Raw genomic sequence first — 13,770 nt, 5'->3', positions numbered from 1 at the left:
ATTGGAGGAAAGAATTAGAAGAATCAGTGTGGATCAAGAGTCAGCCAACGACGGCCAATGCCAGCTGCAACCAGCTGCTTGTTCTATAAATACAATTCTAGTGGAACACTGCCACACCCATTCACTTTTAGGCTTTAGGTAATTTCAAGATGGTCCCTTTCTCATGAGACACAGAAACCTTGCATAGATCCCTGGTTCATCTTTTCCTCATCAGACACCCTCAGAATGTCTAAATCAGATGTTTAAATCAGAATTAGAGGTCTTCCAGGTAATTTCAAGATGGACCCTTGTTCATGAGTCACAGAAATCTTGCATAGATCCCTGGTTCAGCTTTTCTTAGTCACACACCTTCAATTAAAAAGCATTCTGCCAGGCCTGGTATTGGCCACACCAGGTAATATCACTCATGGCACTGAGTAAATAAGTGCTTTATATACAGATTTTCATGTAGGACATCATACAGAAACTTGTGGGATTATCATTCCCATTTTATAGATGGGAACACTAAAGTGTATAAAATATAAGTAATTTGACCAAGGTTGTACAACTAAGTAATGGATGGAGGCTGGATATAGCCTAGATCCTTCTGACTCCAAAGTATTTTCTAAATCATTCCTTTCTTCCATCACCTGGTAGACATATGGGTTTAGAAAGGCTGAAAGGCAGTCATACCACCTGTTAGCGGCAAAATCAGGACATCCCAGCTCCAGGCTGAGGCTCTTTTTATCATACACACTGCTACTTCATGGGTCAAGTTGTCCTTTTCAATCAACCCTTGGTATCTGCAGGGATTGGATCCAGGATAACAAAATAACAAATTCCACTGATGCTCAAATTTCTTATATAAAACTGTGCAGTACAGTCAGCCCTTCGAAGCCAGGGGTTCCTTGTGGAATTGAAACCGAGGCAGGAGAGAGACAGGCTCTAGGATGGACATTTCCAACTTCTTGTTTATACCTCATGAGGCAGGAGATAGGTGGGCTTTGGGAGAAACATTTACAACTAGCCACCTATTTTTTTTTTTGTCTTTTTTAGGGCCTCACCTGAGGCATATGGAAGTTCCTAGGCCAGGGGTAGAGTTGCAGCTATAGCCACCAGCCTAAGTCACAGCCACAGCAACGTGAAATCCGAGCTGTGTCTGCAACCTACACCATAGCTCATGGCAACGCTAGATCCTAAACCCACTGAGCACGACCAGGGATCAAACCCACTGGATTCATGGATACTAGTCAGATTCATTACCACTCTAGCCACCTATGTAAACTTCAGGATAGAAATAAGAACAGACATAAAGCAAATTATCAGTACTTGTCTTCTCTGAACTTGTTAAACAATGGTAACGGCAGGATCAGAAGAGAGGCTAAGTCCTGCTCAGGCAAAAGACCAAGAGGTCACACATTTCCCATCCTCAGGGTCAGGGAGACCCCAACTACACATGCAGAGAAAGACCCCTCTGGGTCAGAAAGGGAGGTGGTGCCAGGCCATGATAAGTCTAAATAACCTTCCCACCATGCCTTGCTTAGGAATCCATCCTGGCCAAAAGATGCATATGCAGATGAGGGAGGGCCCTGGGTCTGGTCCGGTGTGAAAAACAAAACAAGATAATTGGCCAAAGGAAGACAAAGATCCAAAAGAACTGTCCTATATATGGGACTTAAATGACCTCCCAGGCACACTCCTCATTCAGGGGGAGAAATCATGACAACCCCCCCCCCCCCCCCCCCCCCCCCCCGCTCATTTGGGTGTGTACTACTACTTTGCTTCTGCCTTAGATAAACAGACTACTTCTCTGTGTGCTCTCCCACATGTTGTGTTGTGCCTCTAACAATAAACTTTGGACCTGTTTTTTTACCATCTTTGCCTTCTTGAAACATTCTGGCTTTCAACAGGGGGTAAGAATGGGCAAGTCTACCTTTAGCCTCTAATTAGTCTAGTGGCTAGGATTCCTGATTCTCATCTGGGCTGCACAGGTTCAATTCCTGAGCAGAGAACTGAGATCTCACTTCAAGCATCACTCACTACTGGCCCTCAGAGATCAATGGAGCGAGACTCTGTGGGGCACTCCTGGGTACAAAGATTTTCCTTGTTCCCCATTACTTATTTGCAGGAGAAAGGCTTCAGCCTCCAGACCCTTCCCTGAGTTCCAAAGGGCAGATTCAAACAGTTGCTAATAAGGGAAGGAAAGAGATGCAGAAACAAGGGAGGAGCAGTTAGGAAACAAATAATACAGCCTTTGGGCAGGGTCCTGGTTCCCCCTCCAGGAATATGTATAACAATAGTTCTGAGCTCCTCTGCGGGAACTAAGGCCCTCATCCAGGTGGAGGATGGTAACCTCTGGCTGAGAGTCCTAGAGGTACTACCCTGTTACCTCTCCACTGATCAAGCAGAAGAAGGTCACACACCTTGCAGCCCTCACCCCACATTCTGCCTGTAAAAACATCTCCCCTCAAACTATTGAGAGTTTGTGTCTTTTGAACTTGAGCCGCCCTTGCCTGGCACTGCAATAAACCTTTCTCTGCTCCAAACTCTGGTGTTTCAACTTGTTTGGCCTCACTGTGCATAGTGCACATGTACTTACTTGAACTTGAGTTAAGTAACAGAAGGATTTAAATAACCTTGCGTTGATTTTGAAATCCATCCTTGGTTGGTTGAATCTATGGATGAATAAGGAACTCAGGCATACAGAAGGGCTGACTGTACTTTCTTTTGATTCAACTAGATCTTCCCCCCCCCTCTCTTTGTGAAGAGACTTCTTGAAGAAAGATTCCTGTTTTGTCTTATCTTTTAAGTCCAAGTCCCTTTACCCTTCTTTTTTTCTTTGTAATTCTTTAATGAATCCACATCCATAATTTCATTTCTTTTTCTGTCTAACAGCACAGAACTTTCCATCCTTTTGACAGAGTTCTACAACAAAGGTTAATTACTTTATAATTTCATTCTCTTAAAAAAAAAAAGTACCCTAAAATTGCTAATTTTAACTGTGCTTCTTGTCAGTAGGTTCATGCAAATTCGCTGTAATTAAACCAGATGTTTTCTTGTGCCTAAAACTCAGATGGTAGATTAAGGGAAATTTTCACTTCAACATAAAGGAGGACAGAGTTATCAAGGGGTGTTTTCTCCTCCCCTCTCCTGTCTATCCTTTCCTCTTCCTTCTTCCCTCCATTTTTATATCTGAAAAGTGGGGCTAATGATGCTGAATTTTGAAGGTAGTTGTGAGAAGTAACAAGTCAGTTTATGTAAAAGCGCAGAGCCCTGCACAGTCAACAGAAGTTTTTCTTTCTATTATCTTGTTTAGGTCTTTTTTTTGGGGGGGGGGGCTTTCAATTCATTCCAGGTGCCATATTTGTTAGTTTGTTGGATGTTAGATATTCATTCATCCAACAAATAGTGAATGAGTACCGACCATGGGCCAAGCAGACAATAAACACACACACACGGACTATTTCAAATAATGATAAGTTCTGTAGAAATAAAATAAAATAGTGTTAGGGAGATATAGGCCCAGAATTAGCTTAAGAAAACTCAAAAAAAAATTTGATAATGGTTCAGAGGAGTCTGTGAGTCTTGTAGATACAAAATAATTTTTTCTGAATACATTTTTGTATCTTAAGAGGTCAAACAGGAGTTCCTGTTGTAGCTTAGCAGACTCGACTAGTATCCATGAGGATGCAGGTTCAATCCCTGGCCTCGCTCAGTGGATTAAGGATCCAGTATTATTGTGGCTGTGGCGCTGTGGTTGACTTAAGCAATGAATGTGATATCATTGGACTCAAAGGTTGGAAGGCTAATGATTAGCTCTAGCAAGCCAGAATGAACTGATTTGAATATAAATAAAATATATTATAAATGGCTTCACTTTCTTAGCGTACATAAACAGGGCCTTGGGATAGCATGAAAGAGGCATTGGCTTTGATGTTAGATATTCATTCATCCAAGAAATAGTGAATGAGTACCAACCATGGGCCAAGCAGACAATAAACACACACACACAGACTATTTAAAATAATGCTAAGTTCTGTAGAAAAAAAATAAAATAGTGTTAGGGAGTTTAGGGAGTTATTGGCCAGAAATAGGAAAAAAGCATAGGTAAGATTTGGGGATCTATTTATCGGCTACACCATTTGTTTTGTTTTTTGTTTGTTTTTGCTGTTGTTGTTTAGGCCTCCACATGGCCCATGAAAGTTCTGAGCCCAGAGATCAAATCTGAGCTGCAGCTTTGACCTACACCACAGCTGTAGCAACATCTGATCCTTAAACCCACTATGCCCGGCCAGGGATTGAACCTTTGCCATTGCAGAGACAACACAGGATCCTTAACCTGCTGCACCACAGCAGCAACTCCATGCCATTTGCTACTTTGTAGCCTTAGACAGCTTCCTCAAACTCTCTGAGCCTCAGATGTCTCTTGCATACAATTGTATCAATAGGATCTACATCACAGCATTTGGCAAGTGACTGTACCAATGAAGAGTATCAGCACAGCACTCAGCTCACAGTAGGAATTCAAAAAACTATAATTGCATTTCTCCTCATGCTTTATGATAGCTCAAGGTCATCTCTGTAAACATCAAAAATGTCCTGGGCTCTAATTAAATGATGGCTCAGGACTCACTAAGATGTGTATAGCTTTTGGCCCTTCCAGCAAATGACTCCAGATTGCATTACTTATTGCCTTGTTGGTATTGCCTTTTATATTTTTCTTCTCACTTTCCTCTTTTCCAGATTTTTTGCTGTATCTTGTTACTATACAAGAACCTATCCCTAGCAACATGCAAGGTCCTCTGGCTGCATGTGACCTGAGAAACAAGATAATTAATCTTGTTAGCAAGGCACATAACATTCCTAAAATTTGTCAGTCTTCTCAGCGATGAAAGTGCATGTATTATAGTAAATGAAATAACATATGTATTGTGTGTGATTAAACATATGACATATCAATCATATTAATATATCATATCTATATTAATAATAATGAATCAGATATTATAGTTATTATAATTATATGGGAGTCTAAATTTCTTACTGTAAAATAAGAAAAATAAAAGCTTGTTTTTTCACATTCAGTGCTAAGATTAAATGAATCTACATTGCTGATGAAAATGTAAAATGGGACAGCTTCTATGGAGGAGTATCTGGCATCATGTAACAAAAATGAATATGCATTTACCTACTGACCCCAGCAATTCCACTTTTAGGAATTTCCTGTGGAAAAACATCTCCACAATACTAAACAACATAGGTACAAGGCTACTGACTACAGTACAATTTGTCATAGTGAATAAACAACCAAGTGCCCATATGACCCTGATTGAATTAACCATGGTATTTGCACATAATGAAGTCCCACACAGCTATAAAAACAGAATGACATAAATCTGTACAAACTGACATAGACTGATTTCCAGAATGTATTAAATGAACAGTAACATAAGAGGCAGAGTACACCTATTACACGCTCTTTTTTTTTTTTTAATGGCCACATCTATGGCATATGGAAGTTCCTGGGCCAGGGACTGAATCTGAGCTGCAGCTGCAACCTATGCTGCAGCTGCAGCCACACCAGATCCTTAATCCACTGCGCCCAGCAGAGATTGAACCTGTGCCTCTGCAGCAACCTGAGCTACTGCAATTGGATTCTTAACCCACTGCACCACAGCAAGAACTCCTAAGCCTTTTTTTTTCCCTTTTAGGGCTGTACTTGCACCTTATGGAAGTTCCCGAGCTAGGGGTTGAACCAGAGCTGCAGCTGCTGGCCTACACCAGAGCTAGAGCAATGCCAGATCTGAGCTGCATCTATGACTTATACTGCAGCTTGTGGCAACGCCAGATCCTTAACACACTGAGCCAGGCCAGAGATCAAACCCTCATCCTTATGGATGCTAGTCGGGTTATTAACCTGCTGAGCCACAATAGGAAATCTGTCTTTTACATTAAAAACAAAAGAGCAAGAAAAATAATTTTTATCTTCTTGCAAAATGAACTCTAGGAAAGATATACCTGAAATAAATACAAGTAGTTACCTTTCAGGTGTGAGTAGGAACAATATGAGGGTGAGATGGGGGCAGTACTTCCCTGAGATATCTTTTTATATAGTTTTTCCTTTTGAACCAGGCAACGGTTTTGATGTTAAAAGCAACATTAAATTAAAAAAAAAGGATGGGGTGAAGGGAAATATTAAAAGAGAAATAAATGAACCTAATTGGGTATCAAATTGGTAATATAACCATACAGAGAAAAGAATGAATCTTTGGACATGGTATTTTGACTACCCAAGGAGAGAAAAACTGAAAAGAAAATCTTTAACCTAATTTAATAGCTTACTTTTTTGTTAGGGGGATTGGTATTATAATTCTGCAATTACTTTGTGTGTATTGTAGCATGGAGGAAATGAAACAAAAAAAATACGTTGATGTTGGGAACTGGAATTCTCACTGTGGAAGGGGGTATATATGGATTGAGGACAAGTGCAAGGGAATCCTGGGGTGTTTGAATTAGTGTGGGCTTATGTCTTAAAACAGGTCAACTATATTCCCCAGCCCTGCCTGCTTTGAGGAGCCTAAAGGCAGTAACACCTCAATGAGCACTCTTAGTGCCCAAACCCCACTTCTCACTGAAAACAACCAGGAATCCCTAGATAAGCGGTTGACTTCAGGTCTGGGGCAGAGACATGACAACAACAGTCTGGAATACCCTGTTGTGCCAGGAGCAAGGAAGACTAATGAGACCATGCCATAAGGACCTGGGAGCCAACCTGAAGGGGCTCCCACAAGCCGTATAGGAGGCAGTTCGAGCATGAAAAAGAATAATCATAGCAATGGATTTCAATACATTGAGTCAAAAAATGATGCATGAGTCAACAAGATACTAAAAATGGGGAGGGGGATGAAGAGAGAAAAACTCTTTTGTAACAAAGAATGCTAATTAATACATGGAATGGGAATGCTAGATTTATACAGCACCCTTTTGTAAATATCAGTGTAATAATTGATCAAGGAGCACTAAAAGCCTTCGTTCTTGGGAAGGAGTTCCTATTGAAGTTCAGCAGGTTAAGGACTTAACGTTGTCTCTGAGAGGATGTGGGTTCAAGCCCTGGCCTCATTCAGTAGGTTAAGGATCCGGCACTGTTGTAGGCCTCAGCTGCTAGCCCAAGAACTTCCATATGCTGCAGGTGCAGCCATTAAAAAAGAGAGGGAGAGAGAGAGTCTTGGGGAATAGGATACTCAAGGACCTCAAAGCATCACAGCACAGATTAGCTAGTTTACAAAGAGAAAGTACCATATTTGTTGTGGAGGGACTGGATGGTCCCTATGTTATCTAAAGGACCAAATGCAGCATCACCAGTAGAAGATATTCCTAACATTATGTACCTCTTAACGTGATTCATTAAGACATATACATCAGTGACCTACATAGCACTTTTGCCAAATGTGTCTCATATTCTGGTTTGTCACATGCAATCAGGTTTGGCATTACTGGAAATGTGAATGCAGATTGTCTATTCGGCTACTTTAAAATTAATGCTAAATTTTGTAGATGTTCTACGGTCCGGTGGATATGGAAGAGAATGTCCTTATCCTTAGGTCATATCATGTATGTTAAAGAGCCTAGAGGTCAGGTGTCATGATTTCTGCCACTGACTCAGAAAGAGTTGAAAACATCGTATGTATGTTTATGATATTTCCATATCAAATAAATCATGCATATCCAGGTAATACATGTATAAGAAAAAAATTGAGAGCAAGGTGTTCTCAAATGGTAAATCCAGTGAAGGGTTTATAGCTCTTCTCTGGACTATTCTTTCAACTTTTCTATGGCTTTAAACATTTCAAAGTAAATTGGGTATGAGTCATTGAATAGAACGTGCCTATCAGGCCCTAGCACAGCGGAGGTATGATAAATGGTAGCCAAAATGAGACCATAATCGACTTTGTTTTCTTCTTTCAAGACCTCACAGATTCCATTCCACGATCTTGGCTGTGGTCTAGTTGAAGGTAGAAAGCAACCACTCAGTAAGTAAGGGATGGTTGGGTCCAGAACATTTGTGATAAAAGGGGGACAATCAAGGACCCTGTTTAGTCTCCTATGAAGAACTGTTTTGCAGATGAAGCCATGAGGCTCAGTGGCCATGAGCTTCTCGCACCACGGGTGGAATCCTTTGAAGGCCCTCAAAAGCACTGGGGTGATAAAATTACAAATTCTGCACATTCCCCAGAAGAAAATTTTGTAACAGAAATAAAAGCAGCCTGGATCCAGCCAGCTCAATCCACAAGGCCGCTTCTTGACTCCCCGAGGGGGGTTTCAGTTAATGGACTAGAGCCAAGCTCCATCTCCAGCTGGACCTTGAAGTGAATGAGTTCCCAGCAAACAGAGATGGTGCCCCTGCCCTCTTTAGGAGAAATGGGACCTAATCCCAGCATCCAGAGGGGGCTGTGCTCTTCTGAGACCTTCCCACAGCCTGGTGGTTCCTGAGGTGGAGCCTCAGGAGAGCTGCAAGACAGAGACCTGGTGTCTCAAATGCTGGTGTTTTTAATATGAGGGTATCCACACATTTTGGTGAAGCATAGATGTTTTATTAATGGTGTTTGATTATTTAATTTCAAAGCATTGCTGTTCTCAATTTGGGTTTTGGGGGTTTTTATGTTTGTTTTGTTTTGTTTTGTTTTGTTTTGTTTGGCCACACCTATGGCATGTGAAAGTTCCCAGGCCAGAGAGAGAACCTCCACCACAGCAGTGACAATGCTGGTCCTTAACCACTAGGCTACTGGGGAACTCCCCCCCCTTTTTTTTTTTCACCATTGGCTGCCTCTTGGCATATGAAGCTCCCGGGCCAGGAATCAGATCTGAGATCTGATTCTGAGCCACAGTTGAGACCTAAGCCACAGCTGTGGCAATGCAGATCCTTAACGGACTATGCCAGGCTGGGGATGGAACCCAAGTCCCAGTGCTCCCAAGATGCTGCCAATCCCATTGCACTACAGTGGGAGCTCCTCTCAATTTGTTTTGATAAAGACTTTGTCCTTTCTTTTTTTAATTTCTCTTGGTGATGAGAAGGAGAAAGAGAGAAGGTGAGGCATGCCTTAAAGATGGGACTGGGGATTTGCTGTTGCACATGTAGGTAACTGTCAGAAACAGCCCAAGGTGGGCAGAGCATCCTGATAAAAAAGCACCCTGAGCAGTTCCTGGATCAAACTCTCCTTTCGCCTCCTGCGCCCTGAATTTTCATGCTGGGTCTCAAGAATGGTTCCTCCCTGTCTAACAACCAGGTGCCCAAGGAACACCTGTCACTAAATCTCCCTTCTTGCCCCAACTCTGCTTCACTGACCACATCGCCACTCCTTGAAAGTCTATGTCACATTTTCTGCAACCAGTGAACATGAATGTCTACAGCTTGAAAGAGATGGCTGGGTGCTTTCTGCATTGATTCTACTAGAAGATGCTTTGTCAAGAAAAAAAAATTGGGGGGGGGGGGATTTAGTGTAAATGCAGTAGCTACATTTAATGAAAACTTACAACCTGGTGGATATTACTCCAATTTTTATATACCATCCTTTTTCAGGAGCACAATAACCTAGAAGGTTGGCACTATTATTATCCCCATTTTAGAGATGAGAAACCGAGGCACTGAGAGGTTAAACAATTTGCCTAAGGCATATTTGGTCTAGAGTCTGGCTTCCCAAACAGTGCATTATTCTACCTGCTGGGAGAAGGCGCTGTGCATTTTTGAAACGATGGAGCCAGATCTCAGGAAAGTTCTGGCAGCATCATCAGAAGTCAAATCAGTGCCACTCTCCTGGGCTGCAGAGTGATGCCTAAATGAGATGCCTGGTCCTTGGTTGAAATAGCCTCATGGGAAGTAGGGTGCTCAGATCTTCTGGAGAAGGCAATGGGTGGCAGGGACGGGGGTGGGGGGTGGCACTGTGCCCACAGAAGACCGAAGTTCCTTGCAATGCAGGACAATGGGGGGGCAGAGGTGACAGAGGCGGAGTCCTCACTGCTACTGCTACTAGAAGCGCAGTCTGCTATGGTTGCAAGTAGAATGGCTGCAATGAAGAATTTAAAGGGGCCAAGGAAAAGTTTGTCACAAAGGCAGGTTTGATAAAACTTCCAATACTAGGATGGGAGACCTGGGGGCATGTCCAGGGGGATGTGACAATTGGGGGACAAGGTGAGGAGAGTCTGAAGCTCTTTCCTCTGTCTCCTTATGTGACTCTGCAGCTGAGGATGTGGGGTCCTTGGACTCACTCAGGGGGTCCTTGGACTTGCTTATGAGATATGAGGCCACTACCTAGACAGGACTGCTACTACCTAGACTCAGGCTCTGCTTTGAGTCAAGGGGGAGAATTTGCCTCATGCAGTGACAATGACAGAGCTCTGCCCAGATCCCTTTTCAGCACTTTATGTTATTTTTGTGCCCTTTGACTTCTTTGGTTTTTTGGTTTTGTTTTTGGCCATGTCTGTGACACACAGAGGTTCTTGGGACAGAGGCTAAACCTGTGCCACAGCAGCGACCCAAACCACAGCAGTGACAACTCTGGTTCCTTAACCCGCTACACCACTCAGAAACTCCATCTCTTTGACTTCTTGTCTGCATGTGCAAAGAGCTAAAAGTTCCCAAGAATTTAATTGTCAATCCCACCTTCCCATTCTGGACCTAATCATCGGCGGGCAGCACCCTTTCTGGATTTGCAACAAGTGGGAGGCAGAGCCTGCCCTAGAGGGTTTTTTACAGGCCCATATCACAGCCTCCCTTTGCTGGATCTGGCTGAACTTGTACCTGGGCCTCCTCCTCTTCCCTGTCCTGCATCCCCCACTCCCTTCCCAGTCTCCCCTGGGAATTTTTTCCTTAAGCAATCATCTGCACATCAAATCACATCTCAGAGTCCAACCAAATCAATCACTTGGACACCCATCCAGGGAACAAACTAAAGACACTTCACAAAGGCCAGAAGCAGGCTGGCTGGAGGGAAATCTGAAATACTGCCACAGCGAAATGTTTTCTTAGATTAAGTCCTAGGACCAGCAAGTTCCATCTTCCTGGAAATAAGATAACTGCTGTGGGGAAGTTACACACAAAATGCAGCAGGAGCCTGAGATGGAACACCCAAATTGGCTTGGGACACTCAGGGAAAGCTTCCTGGAGGAAGCAGCATGTGAGCCGAGACTTGAAAGATTATAAATAGAGTCTGTCCCACAAATGTTGAGGGAGAGTCATTGCAAGGGGGAGAAACAGGTGACATGGCCAAGGACACAGGGGTGGGAAAAGTGATGAGTGCTAGGATGTACATGCGGCTCTCTATTCCTGGAGTCTTGGGTTAAGAGGCCTGTTAGCAGAGAAGCTGCAGGAAGCAAACTTGTCAGAACCTGTGGGTGTGGAGGTGGGTGTGGGGGGAGAAATGGAGACCCTGGCTGACTTCAGGTCTTTACCTTGACCTAGTAGATGCAGTTCATGGACGGGACGAACACAGGGAGAGGCGTCAGCATAGAAGAGGAGAAGGTTCATTTCTGGATACTTTTCGAGATGCCTGCAGGACATCCAGGTGAATATTCAGTTCTGGGTGCCCTCAAGGTGTATGCTAAGCTCTTTATGTGTATTTTCTGATCCTGACTCTTACACACTCCACAGTTGACTGACTCGCAAACTCAATAGGCTTTAAACAATATGATCAATACACATCTTCTCATTTGGGAGGCTTCAGTGTGGTTCAGCGTCTGCATAGAGGGTGGTATGAAGTGAGAAAGGGGATGGAGATATAGAAAGGTCAAATGTGTGTGTCTATGACAGAGTTGCCATTGTCTAGGGGGGCAGCGTCCCCTGGAGTTGTGCACTGCACAGCCTACATTGTGCTCTATTGAAGAGCTTAGCAAAGAGGCACATGTGGAGTTCCCAAGTAGTCTAGAGGGTTAAGGATCCTGTACTGTCACTGCTGTGGCTTGGGCTCCTGCTATGGTATGGGTTCAGATCCTGGTCTGGGCACTTCCACATGCTGTGGGCACAGCCAGAAAACAAAGAAAGAAGGAAAGGAAGAAAGGAAGGAAGGAAAGAAGGAAGGAAGGGAGGAAGGAAGAAGGAAGGAAGGAAGGAAGGAAGGAAGGAAGGAAGGAAGGAAGGAAGAAAGAAAGAAAGAAAGAAAGAAAGAAAGAAAGAAAGAAAGAAAGAAAGAAAGAAAGAAAGAAAGAAAGAAAGAAAGAAAGAAAGAAAGAAAAAGAAAGCAAGCAAGCAAGCCAAGCAAAGCCAAGCAAAGCAAAGCGGCACATATACTAATGGGGAGATGAAAGATGCGGGAAAAATAAAACCTCATAACCATGTGGCGTGACCCCCTGAGCAGGTCCAACATCCCCATTTCCAGGGGAGCACGCCCACACCATCACTCACCGTCCTCCTCTGTCTGCACCACCAGCTCCTCGCTCTCCATCTGGCCCTCAGGGTTGGACAGCAGCAGCCGCAGCCGGATGGTCATGAAGGGGCGCAGGCCCCGCAGGGTGTAGTGGGAGGAGGTCTGAATCAGCTCCTCAGCCTCGTACTGCTGCTGGTTGAACACGTACTGGTACTGCACCGTGAGGTTGTAGCTATGGCAGCGGGTCACCGCGTAGCCGAAGGGCTCCCACTGCAAGGTCAGCTGCCGCGCTCGGATGTCCACGATCTCCACGTTCTGTGGGCCATGAACTGGGTCTGCAAGACACACATGCAAGACACGGGGTTCTGAGGGGATGGTCAGGAAGGTGGGGTGGGTCCTCCGCCCAGGGGAGAACAGGATGCACTTCGAACCCATCCCAATCCCTCAGCCACCGCCTTCTCAAGTTTTCCATCTAGAGTACAATTTAATAAACATTTTTCTGTAAATCAAACTCTTTCTTACTTAAATATAGGTATTGAAAGAAAATATTGGCTTGGGGCATTCAGGGAAAGCTTCCTGGAGGAAGCAGCATGTGAGCCAAGACTTGTAAGATTATAAACAGAGAAAACTCGAATCACTTGCCATACATAAATGTCAACTATTGAAAAAAATGCGAAATCACTAAAGAGGTCAAGGTTCGTCAGGTACCACCAAAAAGCATCTTGGGTACCACCAACAGCACACACAGCGCTTTGGGGAGATATTAATTGAGAAGGATGCTGGAGTTCTGAGCTGCTTCTTGACACTGAGTCTGGCCACATCCTCTCCCTTCAAGAAAGATCCCCCTCTCTTCAGTTCACCTCACCCAAGTGCACAGGCTGCAGATCAAGCTGCATCCTCAACACGCAGCAACTGGTCTGTCCAGGTGGCCACTGTGACTGGATGACAATGCCTTGGAATTTCCCTTCCTTTGTTTGCTGACACAACTCATACTTTCCTAGCCTCCCACAACAGCCTTCAACTTTTCCTTCTCTCCTCTTCACTTTTGTCCAAACAGGCTCTTCCACGGACATCATTCTGAAAACAGATCTGACCCAGGAATCCCATTCTGGGGCACATAAATATCTGGACAAAACTCTAGTTCAAAATGACACATGCATCCCTATGTTCACAGCAGCGCTATTTATAGACATGGAAACAACCTAAATGTCCATCAATGGAGGAATGGATAAAGAAGATGTGGTACATATATACCATGGAATATTACTCAGCCATAAAAAGAACAAAGTGATGCCATTTGCAGCCACATAGGTGAAACTAGAGATTATCATACTTAGTGAAGTCAGTCATACAGAGAAAAACAAATATCATATGATATCATTTGCATGTGAAATCTAAAATATGACACAATGACTTTATCTATGAAACAGAATCA

At 43.6% G+C, this 13,770-nt stretch overlaps 1 protein-coding gene across 1 annotated transcript in view; it reads right to left on the bottom strand.

Moving 5' to 3' along the window:
• The window catches only part of LOC125121857 (receptor-type tyrosine-protein phosphatase T-like), a 178,900-nt gene extending 165,492 nt beyond the window's left edge, over positions 1–13,408 (bottom strand). The window contains exons 1-2 of the mRNA XM_047770177.1: positions 13,201–13,408; positions 12,374–12,670 (exon numbers count right to left, since the gene is read on the bottom strand). Coding sequence (XP_047626133.1) covers positions 12,374–12,670; positions 13,201–13,408 — 505 coding nt within the window. The remainder of the gene's footprint in view (positions 1–12,373; positions 12,671–13,200) is intronic.
• Between the last annotated feature and the right edge of the window lie 362 nt (positions 13,409–13,770).

The sequence above is a fragment of the Phacochoerus africanus genome, chromosome 3 (genome assembly GCF_016906955.1).
Source record: "Phacochoerus africanus isolate WHEZ1 chromosome 3, ROS_Pafr_v1, whole genome shotgun sequence".
Taxonomy (NCBI): Eukaryota; Metazoa; Chordata; class Mammalia; order Artiodactyla; family Suidae; genus Phacochoerus; species Phacochoerus africanus.
The sequence above is the reverse complement of the archived record's forward strand: the minus strand, read 5'-3'. Positions and strand labels throughout refer to the sequence as shown.